Consider the following 15,870-nt stretch of genomic DNA (forward strand, 5'->3'; position numbering starts at 1 on the left):
GATGCAGCCTATGAATTTGGACACCCCCATTTACAGTTATTGCACAGCACGACTTTTTAAACTTTATTTGGGAGGAACGTTATGAAACCCTTGAAGCATTTTTTTCCCCTCATATTTCAGCACTATCTCACTGAGCTGTGTGGCAGTGTAAGCAGTGTGGGCTGTTTCACCTGCACCTGCAACTGACAGGTTATCATAACAAACTGTCTGTGAGGGCTGAGCTTTTATGTGTGAAATTTCAGGATTTTGATTGGATGTTACTGCTGGGCCAAAGACAGTCACTTCAGGAAACATGAAAACAATATGCTGAGGGTGACGGTGTTTTTGGTTGGATCCAGTCTCAGGAGGCAGTTTTTGGTGCTCTGGTGTTAACATTGGGTTCAGCAAAACACAAAAAGAGCACCAACCCATGCACATGTGAGACAGTGAAAGGGTGATGGTGGATGTTCAGAGTTTTCAGGCCTTTCTGTGTGGAGTTGGCATGTTCTCCTCATGTTTGCGTGGGTTCTCCCCGGGTACTCTGGCTTCCTCCCACAGTCCAAAGACATGCACTTTGTGGGGATAGGTTAATTGAAAAATCTAAATTGCCCATAGGTGTCAATGGTTGTCTGTCCCTGTGTGTTAGCCCTGTGACAGACTGGCGACCTGTCCAGGGTGTACCCCGCCTCTCGCCCTATGACAGCTGGGATAGGCTCCAGCGCCCCCTGCGACCCTGAAAAGGATAAGAAGTGGAAGCGGATGGATGGGTTCAGAGAGAAGAGGTGGATGCAGGTCTGGAGTTGGTGTGTGTGAGAGCAGGGAGAGAGGTCAGCATCCTGACAGCCTGACAGTAGTGTATGGCGATGGGTGTAAGCTGTGGGTGGAGGTGTCGCTGCCTGTGTATATGTGCTGTTTACTGAAGGTTTCTATTCTCACTCTGATGACTCCGCTCTTTGGGCGCTCTCTCTCATTTATGGCCCGCCAGCTTGACGCCCCGCCCACAGTCCATTTCACGCACTGTTCACGCGTCCACTTCGCGCTCCGATTGGCTGACGTTCTGGGCTGGCCAATCACAGAGTTCCCTGTAGCAGAGGCTTGGCGACTTCACGCTGTCCGCACGTGCTGCTCGGAGGGTACCGGGACCCCCCCGCCCCTCCTGCGGTATAAAACGGGCCGGGGTTGTTTACAGACAGAATCACAGACGGTACCGACAGCCTGGCCGGTGACACTTCCAGTTCTCTAATTTAGCACCTGCCCTGTTTCATTAAACCCTTATTTCATTTTGTTTTCGCGCCTCGGTGGCGGTTTCTGCACTAACCGGACATTTCACCGTCGCTCCGTGACACTCTGACCCCTTGACTTCCGGTCCGTTCCGGCCGTCGTCATGGTTCTGTCCTCGGCCAGCAGGCTGCGGCTGTTCCGGGTGGTGTTTTCCGAACCCGGCCGCGCCTTCTATAGCAGCGGGGACAAGCTGTCCGGCTCCGTGCAGCTGGAGGCCGAGCAGCCCTGCAGGGTGGCCGGCCTCCGCGTCACGGCCGCCGGCTGCGCGCGCGTCCAGCCCCGCAAGAAGCGCGGGAGGAGCCAGGAGGTGGAGTACCTGAAGTACGACGAGGATGTGCGGCTGGAGGAGGCGCTTAGCTCAGGTGAAGCTCCGAGATCAGATAGTAGAGGAATTAGTTTATCAATACAGGTATCGATTGAAAGCTCACATAAAAAAAAACTTTATTATCCAGATCAGTTAGAGAAACACGCGGAAGAATCTGAATCTGCCTGATTTTAGGATTTCCTGCAGTCTGTCAGTGATTGACTGATTTCTGAACATCCTCACAGGGACTTCTGCTGCTTTTATTTTGAAATGAATGTGAACAGAAACAGGATTAAAAACAGGGAGGCCACGCCCCTAAAAACGCAAACTTTAATTGTAGTTATAAAAACCCCGAATGAAGGAGGAAATGGTCTACAGGGACCAGAGCAGTGTCTGCTTCAGGCTGTAAACATGTTCATTTTAACATGGGAGTCTGCGGGGTCTGGCTCACTGCTGCCTCTGCTGGACTCCAGAGGAACTGCAGGATGTGAGACCCAGACAGGATAAAAACAAAAATAAACAGAGGAAATCGCTCTTTTTACTCCCAAGGAGTAAAAGCTCCATTTTCTGCAGTCAGAGAATGGAGCTTTAATGTGAAACAGGAAGTTGCTCATTACGTGTTTCCTGTGTGTCTCAGACTCTGACGGCTGCTTCCTGCTTCCTGTCGGTAAAACCTTCAGCTTCCAGTTCGGCTTCGAGCTGCCGCCACCTGGGTGAGTTTCCAGTCCCGCCGCTGCTTTCTGATGGTGTGTTGATCATGCTGCTGAACGCCACTGCTCTGTTTTCAGGCGCCTGGTGTCGTCCTTCAGAGGGAAGTTGGGCTCGGTGCGGTACTACGTGAGGGCCGAGCTGCGCCGGCCGTCCAAGCATGCCCTGCAGTGTGAGAAGGAGTTTCAGGTGGAGGAGCCGCTGGACGTGAACCGAGCCGACCTGCTGGTACGAAACGCCCGGAATCAAACTTCAGACAGGAAGTAGATTCTGGTTAATACACATCTCCTGTCGCTGACTTCCTGTTCTACTGATAGATGTTCATATCAGACACGGAGAAACACTCAGTCTGTTACAGGCTTTTTTACTCTCTGATCTCTGTGATGTCATAGAGAGGGCTAGAACCCCACCCATCTGTTGTCAGTGAGGGGTAGCCAGTCAGAGGATAGTAGTCTTAAAGGGGGTGGAGCTCAAAGTAAGCGGCTCAGTATCAGTAAAGAAGGATTATTCTGAACTGTGCAGTTCAGAATAATCCTTCCATAAGGCCATGCAGCGCGGCTCTGCTGTGAGATGTCACCTGTGCTGCTCACTAACTCCTCCCCCTCCCTTAGGCGCCGGTGGCAGCCTCTGCTCAGAAGAAAGTCACCTGCATGTTCATCCCTGATGGCCAGGTGTCCATTAGCGCTCAGATCGACAGGAAGGGCTTCTGCGAGGGCGAGGACATCTTCATCAACGCCAAGTTCGAGAACACGTGCTCCCGCATTGTGGTGCCGAAGGCTGCCATCATCGCCAAACACTTGTACGCCGTGGACGGACGCACCAAGGTGACGCCCTAACCTTTACTTTCAGACGTGAGTCCCATGGGACAGGAAGTGTGACCTGTGCAGTTTCCTGTGTGCAGGTGTTGCGTCAGAAGCTGTCGGCGGTGCGAGGAAACCACATCATTTCTGGGATGTGCGACATGTGGCAGGGCAGGACCATCAAGGTGCCCAAACTGAAGCCCTCTCTGCTCGGCTGTGACATCATCCAGGTCGACTATGCCCTCATGGTGAGAGACCACTAATGTTGTCATAAGATCAGAAGTAAAATGAGTAAAATGGAATGATGCAGGCTTAACCTGTAGCCCCACCCCCTCAGATCTACCTGCACATCCCCGGCAGCGAGAAGCTGACTCTGGAGCTGCCGCTGGTCATCGGGACGATCCCGTTCAGTGGTGTGGGCAGCCGGACGAGCAGCATGTGCAGCCAGGCCGGCTCCAGCTGGACCTCCTTCCCCTCGGCCCCACCCAGCTACAGCAACATCCACCGCGACCTCAGGGTGGACGGCCCCCGCACGCCGCTGCTCCACGACTACGATGGCACCGAGGATGAGGAGGAGGAAGGTGGGCTCATAATGAGAGCGCCTGAACTTCACTGCCCCCTTCCCCCCGTGTACAGTGAGGTGAGCACGCCAGTTTGGCTTAGTGTGATCTTAGCGACAGTAGCAGCACTTTGGACGTCACGGGGTCGTTTGACGGTCTGCTGTCAGCTAATCCTGTCCTGATGATGTCATCCATTCGTTTTTCTTTCTCTTCTTCAGGTAGATCAGAACTCTGAGAACTCCTCTCAGGTGGTTCCCATCTTCTGAGGACAGCGTCCCCTTTTAACGGTCCAACGCCCCGTCTCTCCACCAGGACACGGGCTGAGGGCGGAGCCTCAGCTCTGCATCGAAATCTGACCTGACAGCCATTCCCCTCTGATTCAGTTGTGTCCTGTCAGTGAAAACAGAGAAAATGTTTTTTTAGATACTTGTTGTTGCATTATTTACTGTAGTAACAGGAACTACAGGTAACTACCTGTGTGTAAGATTTTGTAAATAAGAGCCTATTTTTATTTTTTTTTTATCTGATTAATGAGTCGAAAATGTTTGGGTGTTTTCACAGTTTGTTCCCAAACAGCAAAAAATAAAGCAATCATGAAGAATGTTGACTTTTATTCATTTTCTTTTTGTTGTAGAAACTAAATATTGCTACAGTTTCATGAAATGAAGATGAGTACAAAAACTGGAAAAAACAGCCTCAATGGCAAAGTGCAGTGCCCCGCCAAAGTAAAATAGTGTTGGCCCCGCCATAATAAAGTACAGAGCAGGGCTGTCAGATGAATGTTGTTGTTTCTTTCAGAATTAAAATACTTTCTGAAAGTGTTCTCCTTTAATGATGATGAGGAGGAGGAGCTTAGAGGAGAGTTGCATTTAAATGTTTTGGGTTCTCCACTTCCTGTTTGATGTTGTTAAACACGGTGAGAGGGGCACTTCCTGCTCTGTGATTTAAACATGTTCAGGTTTACTTCATAACAGCAATGTCAGTGCAGCTCTCCTCACCCCAGCCAGTCCCGGCAGATGGCCCCGCCCCTCCCTGAGCCTGGTTCTGTCAGAGGTTTCTTCCTGTTAAAAAGGAGTTTTTCCTTCCCACTGTTGCCAAAGTGCTTGCTCACACACGAAGTTGTCTAAATGGAGTTTCTGTGTAACACTGTAGAGTCTTTGTCTGACAGTATAAAGCTTGAGCCGGCTGTTCTTGTGGCGGTGCCATATCACTTAAATTAAATTGAACTGCCCCCTGCTGGCAGGAGAAATGAACACGTGACTGAAACATGTCAAATAAACAAGAAAAAACAGTCCACACATAACATCCAGAGATCCCTGACACAGAGGACCACAAATGTGTGTGTGTGTGTGTACTGAAGTGGGTAAGAGGTCGCACAGATGCATTTCTGAGCAGCACAGGTGCATCTGTATTTTTAACTTCCTGTTTTTCCTGGAAAGATGACAAGCTGGACGAGGGCGTTTTTAGAAACCACTGACTCACTGCAGTGTGTGTGTGTGTGTACACGTTTAGACGTTTTTGTGAGGACAGAAAATTGGCATGCCACTATACTTGTGGGGACCAACAGCCCTTGTGGGGACATCATGTCTGTCCCCGCGGGTTTGAAAGTAATTTTGAGGCTCAAAATGTGGTTTTAGTGTCAGGGTTACAGCTGGGTTAGGCATTCATTTTTGATGGTTAGGGTAAGCAGCTGGGGAAAGCATTATGTCAATGAGATGTCCTCACTAAGATATGATAACCAGTGTGTGTGTGTGTGTGTGTGTGTGTGTGTGTGTGTGTGTGTGTGTCAGCGGTGGTGTGTGATTGGCTGAAGGTCAGCGTGACAGCATCTGACTCAGCCACTCATGTTTCCAGCTCTGCTTCCACTTTTAGAGCCTGCAGGCAGAAAGCAGGGCAAAGGTCAGTGTCACAGCCTAATGTCTGAATCCACACGCTGCACCTGCAGCTCCACACTCACAACGATAACAGGTCAGCAGGTCGCTAACGAGCCTCTGCTTTATTATGATTGTTATTTATTAATATTTACCTGCACCTTTAGTTAGTGTGACCTGAAGCCTTCAGCCTGTTTCAGAGCTCACCTGTGTCGGCCTAGATTACCTGTGTCTGCATGAGTCCAGCACTAACACTTTTGGGGCAGAAAGTCACAGGCTTAGTTCCTTCTTGTTTCCTTACAATCCGGTCTTTAAGTCTGACGTCATTAGCCATGTCTGGGCCCAAACTCCGCTGCAGGTCCCAAAGTCAAATGATCACTGCAGCTTTACTGAGAGTTGAAAAACTGTCTAAATTCTTTCATCTGTAATAAAATGATCACTGTGGCTGCTCTAACAGGTGTAACAATTAAGTTAAACATCCAGGCATCCATGAAAACAGGATTTATTACATTTAACAGAGTTAGAAGTTAGCAGGAAGTTAGCTCGCTAGCTTCCACCTAAGCATGATATAGCATGTTCTGACTGAGAGATTTCTGAAACATTCAAACGTACAGCTCTGCTATCACTTCCAACATAAATGAAGACAGAAAACTAAACAGCAGTGACGTTTGTAGGGTTACTGAAGTTGGGCTAGCTGCTATATAATGATGTGCTACGTGATTGCTAGCCACACAGCTATGTTAGCATAGCATAAACACAGTGAAGCTGGAGGATGAACGCTAAGTTTTTTCCACTTGATAAAAGTTAACGTGAGGGTTCCCGATGGTTAGGGACAAATGCAATCGCATGGCAGGATGCTGTAAACGGACCAAACTTCAGTCAGGAGAACAGCTGAGATAATCCATCCACAATACGAGGTTAGTCATTAATATACTGCTGCATGGGCTGGGCTGTAGTTACATCGTAGGGTTTAAAAACAGAGCTTTAAAACGAATAGTGGTAATAAAAACCGAGAGAGGCCGACAGTAATCACTGACTGTTTTTAGGGGCTTGTTCAGATTAAATAGAACAAGATACAAAACAATAAAACATGTTAAAAACACAAAAGCCTTATTAAATGCAGACTACTTTGGGCTCGGAAGCAGGATTCATCACGTCATCACTTAAAGTGAACTGACTGTGTTACAGCACCCGCTGCTTGTTGAGAGTAAAAGCGATACACGCTTTCACGTCTTTTTTTAGCGACTTTTTTAAGAAAAAAAGTCGCTAGGGGGTCTGAAAACTCGCTAAATATAGCGACAAAGTCGCTAAGTTGGCAACACTGGGTTAAACTGGTCATGATGTGAAACTGCAGCCGTGGCAAAGAACGCAAATCGTTTATTATTTTTGTCTGATTGGTCACAATCATTGACTGTAGAAAACATGGACGACGCCACAGCTCCCCAAAAATGAAGCCAAAACGTCTCTATCGCCCCCTGGTGTCTGGCTGCAGTATAGGTGATAAACCCCGCCTCCTCCATATTAGCGGATGGGACTGGGGTCAGACTAAAATAAATTTTTTCTCCTTAGATAATTTTTTTCCAAAGATTCTTTCTTTTGTTATCAATAGTTCTCATCATGCTGATTGATGTCCAAGGGGTCTCGTTTCCCATAAGTTTGATTCTAATTCCTACAGCGGTGATGTTAAATTGGGGTGAAACGTCATCATAACAGCTTTGACTGACAGCTGCAGTCACGGAGAAAGTTGCGTATCTCTGTTCAGGAATAGCAGATAGAGCGTAGACTCTGAGAGGCGGGCCAGCGTTTACGCTACGAAAACACGACCGAGTGTTTTAACCTGACAGCCTGAGGTGTTCTTCAGTTAACTGGACTACCCGACAAAAGGACCCGAGGCCCCGCTGCACTTTTTCGGTAAGTTAAACGTGTTTGTCAGCTACTCCGTAACCACCGTCCTTTGCTAGGTCCTGAGACCTAGCTAGCTAAAATGAGCACTCGGCTATCAGGGTTCGTTTAGCTAATCTGTGCAGGTGAATGAATTTACTAAAGAAATCAAGAGAAACGTTCCGGGCTAATCAGTCACTAATTACTGTTACTGTACTTTTATTACAAGTATTATACTGTAAAAGCAACAGGCTGCACGCTGCTGCAGCTCCTGTGCAGATCTGAATATTAAATATGTGCAAACAACAGGATGTTTTCAGTCTCTTGCCACATCTGTAAAGACAGTAACATCTTTTTTAAAAGCTTGTACTTCAGTAACTCCTCATTAATCAGGAACTATGGATTAAAGTACTGTAGTGTACTGTAATACTGGAAAAATGTAAGAGAAGAACTTCAGATCCTGAGTGTGTGAGGACAGAAGAATCAGCTTCATTTCAATTTTGAGGGATAAAATTTATATCTGAGTTTGATGGTTCTGTTCTCTTTGTGATTACAGGGGCTGCCCTCAGATTCAGACCTCAGCACCACCCAGTGACAGCAGACAGATCATCCAACATGTTAACTGCAAAATGAACTGATGAAAACAGTACAAAGGTTAAAGTACCACACGTGCTGTAGTGAAAGCTGGAGCTTTATTGATAAAGTTAAAGACAAAAAAACAAAAGGATTAATCACTCATGTAACTGTGTCACTATATATCAGCATTAACAGGACCTCAGTTTGGTGTTTCACAAAGCTGCTGATCTCAGACCTGCACAACTTCCGTTTTAAACACTTGATGTACTCAGCTGCATGAAGAGCATATGAGATTTTCTCTGACACAATTAAATAAAACCTGATGAAGGTCAAAGGTCATCACTTGTATGTTGAACTACAAACTTGTCAATTCTTTCACAGTTTTTTGCAGATAGTGTGTTATTTACCATAAAGTGATTCAGAGTTATTCATACCAGAGTAACCAGAGAGGATCATATATTTTTAAATATATAACTTACTACAGGACTGAATATAATATCTTTATGTAAAAGTCCGGAGCCTCTGGGGAGTATCTGAGTATTTATAACATTACACAAACCAAAGGTCTCCATCACAGTGTTCATGAAATGCTGGGTTTATCCATCTCCTGGATCGGGCCTACGGAGGAGTGCTGAAGATTTCCCTGTGAGGGAGCTGCTGGTGAAGATCATGAGTCCTGCTTGATCAATGCGATGAGCTTCAGTCTTCCTGGTGTTTCTTAAATGAAGCCTCTCTCACTAGGTCAACAGAACATCTGGCACAGAACAGCTGTGATGAAAGAAAGGGAAGAAGTTTCTCCAAACCTCTACACCCAGGAAACCCAGCTTGGTCCTGATGGTCTCCCTCACTAGTTTCTCTCCAGGGTGAATGTAGCTGTTGATATAATATGGACTCTATTATTAAATGAAAAGGACAAATTAGACTACACTACTGAAACGTTCTGCTGATGTTTTTAAAGTTTCCATGTTACCAGGCTGTAGAGGGCTCTGAAGATTTAAACAGTTTTAGATCCATTACACTGACAGTCTTATGTTAAAATCTCAAAGGACAGCATTATATTTTTGATATTAACAGTAACTCTGGGCTTCTATAGAGTGTGCAGATGATCTCATCACTGTCTAAAAATGGATAAAAAACATAAGAAGTGCTGAATCCTTCAATAACACAGACTATTAGAGTAGCAGGTGTGTAGCATCGCTAACTAGCTAGCAACAAGCCTCCAACACAGCGCGTATGCTAGCGGCTAATCTAGCTAACGAATTAACAACAAAGAGATTTTAGAACTATAAGATGATAAGCTGTGTGTCTTTTTTTATAACAGTGACATGGTTGTATTTACCTTAATTAAACGAGTCGTCAGCAGTGTTGGGAAGGTTACTTTTAAAATGTATTCCACTACAGAATACTGAATACATGCCCCAAAATGTATTCTGTAACGTATTCCGTTACGTTACTCAATGAGAGTAACGTATTCTGAATACTTTGGATTACTTAATATATTATCATGCTGTTTACAACCACGTGAATGTCCTATTGCTGTGATTTATTACTGTTACTGAAGGTCCGCGGCTCCGAAACGTAGTAAAGGGACCTCTGGCTAATACGTCCGGTTCCCTGTCGGGCTGGTAGCCGAAAACTAGCTTTACTTTGTTGTCTGGGTCAACTTTGCTTGCGGGAGACAGAGAGAGGCGTTGAAAGGCTGCTCCAACGGAACTTATTTTTTCCGGAGGAAAACACGAACACAGTGTACAGTTGAGTCTTAATAGCTTACTTACAAATGGGCTCCTCAGGCACTCTTCTTGGGTGCGGTGGTTATTATTATATTTACATGCTTCCAGCTCCCGTTTTTGCTCCGTGACAGCTCGGACTTTTCCTTTTTCTCCCTCCCTCGCTCACAGACACATAACGTGTATGGCAGTCCATTCTCGCTGCATGCTACATTCTTTAGGGCCATGCCTGTAGCATTCTGCCTTTTAGCTTAGCACAACAACAACAACAAAAGCGCTCTCTCACCCAGGAAACACGCAGAGAGAGAGCGTCACCCTGTAACCATGGCAACCGTAACGCTGCCGCCTGGAACAACAGAACATAGCTGTCAAACAAACCCAAACAATCCTGACCCGCGACAATATGAAACAGGAAAGTACCGCCGTGTAATCCATTTATTTCAACAAAGTAACTGTATTCTGAATACCACCTTTTTAAACGGTAACTGTAACGGAATACAGTTACTCATATTTTGTATTCTGAATACGTAACGGCGGTACATGTATTCCGTTACTCCCCAACACTGGTCGTCAGTCGCGGTAAACCAGCAAAAAAAACTCGAGCAGCCGGGCTACGTAAAAAGTGTAGGGGGGCGTGTTTGCGGTCATGTCCAGCGGGTGTGTGGGCCGAGCGTTACACAGTCGCTCCACCTCAAGTCACTACTGCGCAGACTCTGGCTCCAAATTTGCAAGATGGCAGCCTCCACAAGCGGGGTATTTTGGCTTCATTTTTTTTTTTTTTTTTTTTTTCATACTTTTATTAAATTTATGCACACATTTACAATCTCTCGTTGGGAGACAACATTGGTGCAACAACATCTTGAAAAAGTTGAATAAGAAACCAAACGAAATAGGAGAAAACTAAAAGAAAAGAAAGAAAAAAAAAAAATACAACGCCCCCCCCCAAAAAGAACAAACAAGAACAAAAACAAAACAAAACAAAAAAAAAAATATATATATATATATAAATATATGAAGGCCATTCTTATGACATTTAACAGTTTCCTTTCTGTGAACACTTTAACATACATGTGGCTTACTTAGTACACCAAAACAAAAAAAAAAACAACAACAAAAAAACACATTCATTAAAAGGATAGAAATTGAGTCCCATTGTCACATATCAAAGCAGCCTCTTTACATGAATCCCTCAGTAATTCTAAAGATGACAAAAAGGATTTTAATTCAGTCTTCAATGCAGTTAGGGAAGGTCTTTTACTTTGCCATTTACATTTGTGTATGTGGTATTTGCCCATAATTATCACCACCTTGTGGAGCATGGATAGTTCCTTAGATGGATCACCATTATTATATAAAACTTGTGTTAGAGTCAGTGGGGTCATCCCATCCATTCTTATACTCAACCAGTCTACCAAATCCTGCCAAAAGTCAGTCGTTACTGAGCAGGAAAAAAACAAATGATCAATACTTTCCACATTTTGTGAACAAAATCCACATGGCTCCACCTCAAACCCAAACCTTTTTTTAAGCATTTCAGCTGCTGGGCAATATCCATTAATTATTTTAAATTGCATTTCTTTGACTTTGGGGGGGATAGGCCATTTTAAAAAGTGCGTATATTTGTTCGTTATTTTAACATTACTCCCTTTTAATTTTGTGTTACTGTTAAAGTCGTGAAATAATTTGTTTTTAAATATTTTGTTCATGGTTTTATTATTACAATTTTTATCAGTCAAAGGAATCTGATTTAGATGTAAAGAAGGTAAACTAATTTGTGCCTTAGAGTAATATAAATAGCCTTGAATCAAACTCAACAGAGGTAAGGGGATTGCCTTACAAACCTTGTCATATTCTCTAAGGGAACACTGAATGTTAAACTTAGCATTAAAAACACCCACTGAGAGAAACTGACCCCTTTCATCAAGTAAGTCTGTTATAAAGATTACGTTTTTTTCATACCACTCTTTAATAAACAATGACTTCTTATTGATTGTAATTGTTCTGTTATTCCACAAGGTGGAGCAATGTGGTGAAAAGTTATGGGCAAAAACCATCTTCCAATAAGACAAGACCTGCTTATGATATTCTGACAGTTTCACAGGCAACTTCAATATATCAAAATCACATTTCAGGAGAAAATCCAACCCTCCCACCTTTTTGAAAATATTTTTAGGGATATGGAACCATATGGAGTCAGGTTTCAAGAGGAAGGCTTTTATCCAGTTTATTTTAAATACTCCAACCATTGATTGAAAATCAATTGTCTTTATACCACCTTTAGCGTAATCTTTGACAAGTTGTGATTTTTTAATGTAATGTGTTTTATTGCGCCAAATGAATTGATAGATTATAGAGTTAATCTTTTTAATACTTTTCGGGGTAATGTATAATGAGTATGCTGGATAAACCATCTTTGAGACGCCCTCTGATTTGGATAATAGATTGCGTCCAAAAATTGTAATATCTCTCGTTAACCAATGATTTAGTGTTTTGGACATGCCATCAATTTTGTCTTTTAGGTTTTTTGATTCTCTAGTGTTGATGTCTTTGTTTAAGTAGATGCCTAGATACTTGACTTCATTTTTCACTGGAATCGTCCTCATGCTATTTTCCAAACAATCATAAAGTGGCAAAAGTTCACACTTCTTTAGATTCAGACACAAGCCTGAAGCTTTAGAAAAAATTGAAATGACATTCAATGCTTTCTCAAGTATTGATTTATCCTTTAAAAATATTACTGTGTCATCTGCAAACTGACTTATTTTCAGTTCAATATCAAAAATATTTATTCCTTCGATGTCTGAATGGTTCACAATGAGGTAAGCCATTAATTGAGTGCAAAGAATAAATAATTTTGGAGAAATTGGGCAACCCTGTCGAATTCCACAGAATATGTCTATCCTAGATGTTATGCCTGGATTGAGCGAAACATAACTATAAATCTGCTTGTAGAACAGTTTGATCACTTTGCAAAATTTGTTTCCAAATCCAAAAAGTTCTAAAGATCTAAATAAAAAATTATGGTCTATTGAATCAAATGCTTTAAAAAAGTCAATAAATAGTATTAAACTTTCTGAATTAATAAAGGATCGATAGTCAATGATATCTAATATTAATCTTATGTTATTATGAATCTGCCTTCCTTTAATAAATGCTGATTGGCACTCATCAATTAATTTGGTTAAGACGCTCTTGATCCTATTTGCATATACTAAGGCTAATAATTTGTAATCGTTACATAAAAGTGTTATGGGTCTCCAATTGTCTAGCACTTGTAAATTTTTGTTTGGTTTGGGTAATAAGGTTATTAATCCTGTTTTCATTGTTGGGGATAGTTCTTCATTTTTTAAACAATCCAAAAAGCCATTAAATAACAAATCTTTAATGTCTTGCCAAAAGGTTTTATAGAATTCAATCGTTAGACCATCAATTCCAGGCGATTTTCCATTTTTCATTTGTTTTAGAGCTGTATCTAATTCGGATATATTCAAATCTTCTTCTAACCATGTTTTATCATCCTCTTCCAATTTTTTTTACCTGGTCTTTAATCATATCAAAAAAGATGTCTGCATTTTCTTTTTCAGTTCTTGGTTTATACAGATTACTATAGAATATGTTAATTTCCTCACTAATTTGGTTTGGTTCCTCTATTATAGTGCCATCCTTACTCAATTTAGTTATTTTTTTCTTTGTTTGTCTACGCTTCTCTAGACTATAGAAATAAGATGAATTTTTTTCCCCATGCTCAATCCACTTGGCTCTAGACCTTACATATGCTCCTTTAGCCTTACTCAAGTACACCTCATCTAGCTGATTTTGTAAAGATTGTAAGCGTTCTGACTCTTCTGCAGTCATACAAGGCTTACCACATAATAAATGAATTTGTTCAATTAGATTTTTCTGTTCACGTATGCGTAGGGCAGACACTTGCTTTCCCGTTTCTATAGCTAATTGTTTAACACTATATTTAAACCATTCCCATTTACTGACATTAGTCATGCTCATATTGTTAATTTCTGATTTAAGTTTTTTAACTTGTGTACAGAAGTCTTCGTTTTGTAATAAACTATTGTTAAATTTCCATATGTTTTCAGATCTTTGTTGTTTACGTAGAGATAATAAGAGACTTATCAGACAATGATCAGTAAGTGGGGTTGACTGGGTCTCACATTTCGTAACATATGATGATACTGTTTGGGAGACAAGCCAATAATCTAATCTTGAACATACGTTTTTATTTGATGGACTAAACCAAGTGTATTTCTTCGTATTTGGGTTTGTCATCCTCCAATAATCGATCATATTAGTTGTTGTACAAAAGTCCCAAATAATGCTATCGTGTTCTGGTTGTTTCCCTCTCTGTGGTTCCCTGTCAAGCCATGAGTTAGGAGCCAGGTTAAAATCGCCTCCAGTTATTACCTGGGTAGAACCATATGTAGTACTCCAATTTGCAATTAATTTACTTAAGTTTGACATCATGTTTCTATTTAGAGACCTGTTATTGTATCCATACACGTTAATAAGAATAATTTTCTGTTCACAGACTTCTACCAACACCATGATCCAATGCCCCATTCCATCGCTTTTATGATCGATAACTCTCCCTGCAAATTTGTTGAATAAGATCATCACTCCTGCTGAGTGAGTAGTACCATGTGAATAAAGAATACTATCTCCCCATTGATGTTTCCAAAATGTTTCCTCTTCCTTACCAGAATGTGTTTCTTGTAAAAACAAAATGTTTGCCTTAATTTCCTTGCAGAATAGAAACATGGCCTTACGTTTGACATTGTTTTTTAAACCTCGAACATTTAAGGAACTTAATAGAACAGCCATATATAAGAAAAACAAAAACAAAAACGCAAGAACAAAATACAAAACAAGAACAGTAACGGCTTCTTTGGCACTTACTAGAAGAAAAAAAGTGCTTGAAGCAGGAATAAGCCTAGTGTCCTACCTATGTAATCATAACAGTACTCCGACCCTATCACAGTACTACCCCTTTATATACGTAGCAATTTTAGCTCTGCATAGCTCACATTTAACTACGACTTTGCTTTTTGACCCTCCCATATTTTTTATTTATGTATTTTTAATAAATATGTATATATAAACATATATATACACACATACATACATACCCACATTTTTTAGTTAACTTGTAGTGACTTCTTCAAGTGCATCTCACGGATCAATCCTTTTACCGTCTATTATAGCATAACCCTCCTTTAGGAATGCTCTTCTGCCGTTGTTTCGAGCTTCCTGCACCTTGGGCCACAGCTTGATCCGAGCTTCACGGTCTTCTTTGGAGAAGTCCTCTTTAAATTTTATGTTCAGTTCTTTGCAGACCCTGGCCTCTTTGGATTTCCTCCATACTTCATCCCTTGCCGTCCTCATGCTGAACTGTATGATGATTGGTCTTGGCACCTTGTTGCTCACCGCATTGTCTTTCTTCCCCAGTCGGTGTACTGTATCAACCATGAGCTGCAGTTTTTCCACTGACACAGGAACCACTCTTGTTAGAATGCCGATCACTGTTTCACGTGTATTCTCGTTTTCTTTCTCTGTCAGACCCAAAATTCTGAGGTCCCATCTTCTGCGGTAACGTGCACTCTCCAGACAGCTCTCCTTTAATTCTTTGTTTTCCTTTATCAGCGACTCCACCTTCGACTTCAGCTTGTCAATTTCCTCTCTGTTTTTTTGGGTCGCCTGTGTGTTTACTTCAATGCGTTGTTCGAAGGCTTCCAACTTCTTTTCAAGCGAATCAAACCTTTCCTCGCATCTCTTTGTGAAGCCAAGTAAAACTTCATATATATTCTCGATGCTCACCTGCTTCCCGGTAGTTTTGCTTTTCAATTTTTTGGGATTGGGACTTGGTAACGGAGTGTGGTCACCCATGGGTCTTTCGATCTCTTTCTGAAGTTCCATCTCTTCTATATCTTCCTCCTCACATGCTTCTTGCATAGCAGCAAGGTTGTAATCGTGGTCGGAAAGGCTACCTGCTAGCTTGGGGTTAGCCATTTTTATCGCTCTAAGTTTATCTTTGTGTCCGTCTGAGGGTCTGTCAAAGTAACTTCCAGGGGGTTTCGCTTGCGTTCTACTTCCTTTTGGAGTAACTGTTTGTCAGTAAAGTATTTTTCAGGACATCAAAATCACGTTTCTTAATCAGACCCGCAGATTGTA

The 15,870-nt window shown here is 42.4% G+C and overlaps 1 protein-coding gene across 1 annotated transcript; it reads left to right on the forward strand.

Annotated features, from left to right (window-relative positions):
• The first annotated feature begins 1,363 nt into the window (after positions 1 to 1,363).
• Positions 1,364 to 4,237, forward strand: LOC100690608 (thioredoxin-interacting protein). Its single transcript, XM_003457579.5, has 7 exons — positions 1,364 to 1,622; positions 2,202 to 2,277; positions 2,353 to 2,500; positions 2,884 to 3,096; positions 3,174 to 3,320; positions 3,410 to 3,712; positions 3,851 to 4,237. The coding sequence occupies exons 1-7, from the start codon at positions 1,364 to 1,366 to the stop codon at positions 3,896 to 3,898; spliced, it is 1,194 nt and encodes a 397-aa protein (XP_003457627.2). The 3' UTR covers positions 3,899 to 4,237.
• Positions 4,238 to 15,870: the final 11,633 nt, after the last annotated feature.

This window comes from Oreochromis niloticus, linkage group LG11, assembly GCF_001858045.2.
Source record: "Oreochromis niloticus isolate F11D_XX linkage group LG11, O_niloticus_UMD_NMBU, whole genome shotgun sequence".
Lineage (NCBI taxonomy): Eukaryota > Metazoa > Chordata > Actinopteri > Cichliformes > Cichlidae > Oreochromis > Oreochromis niloticus.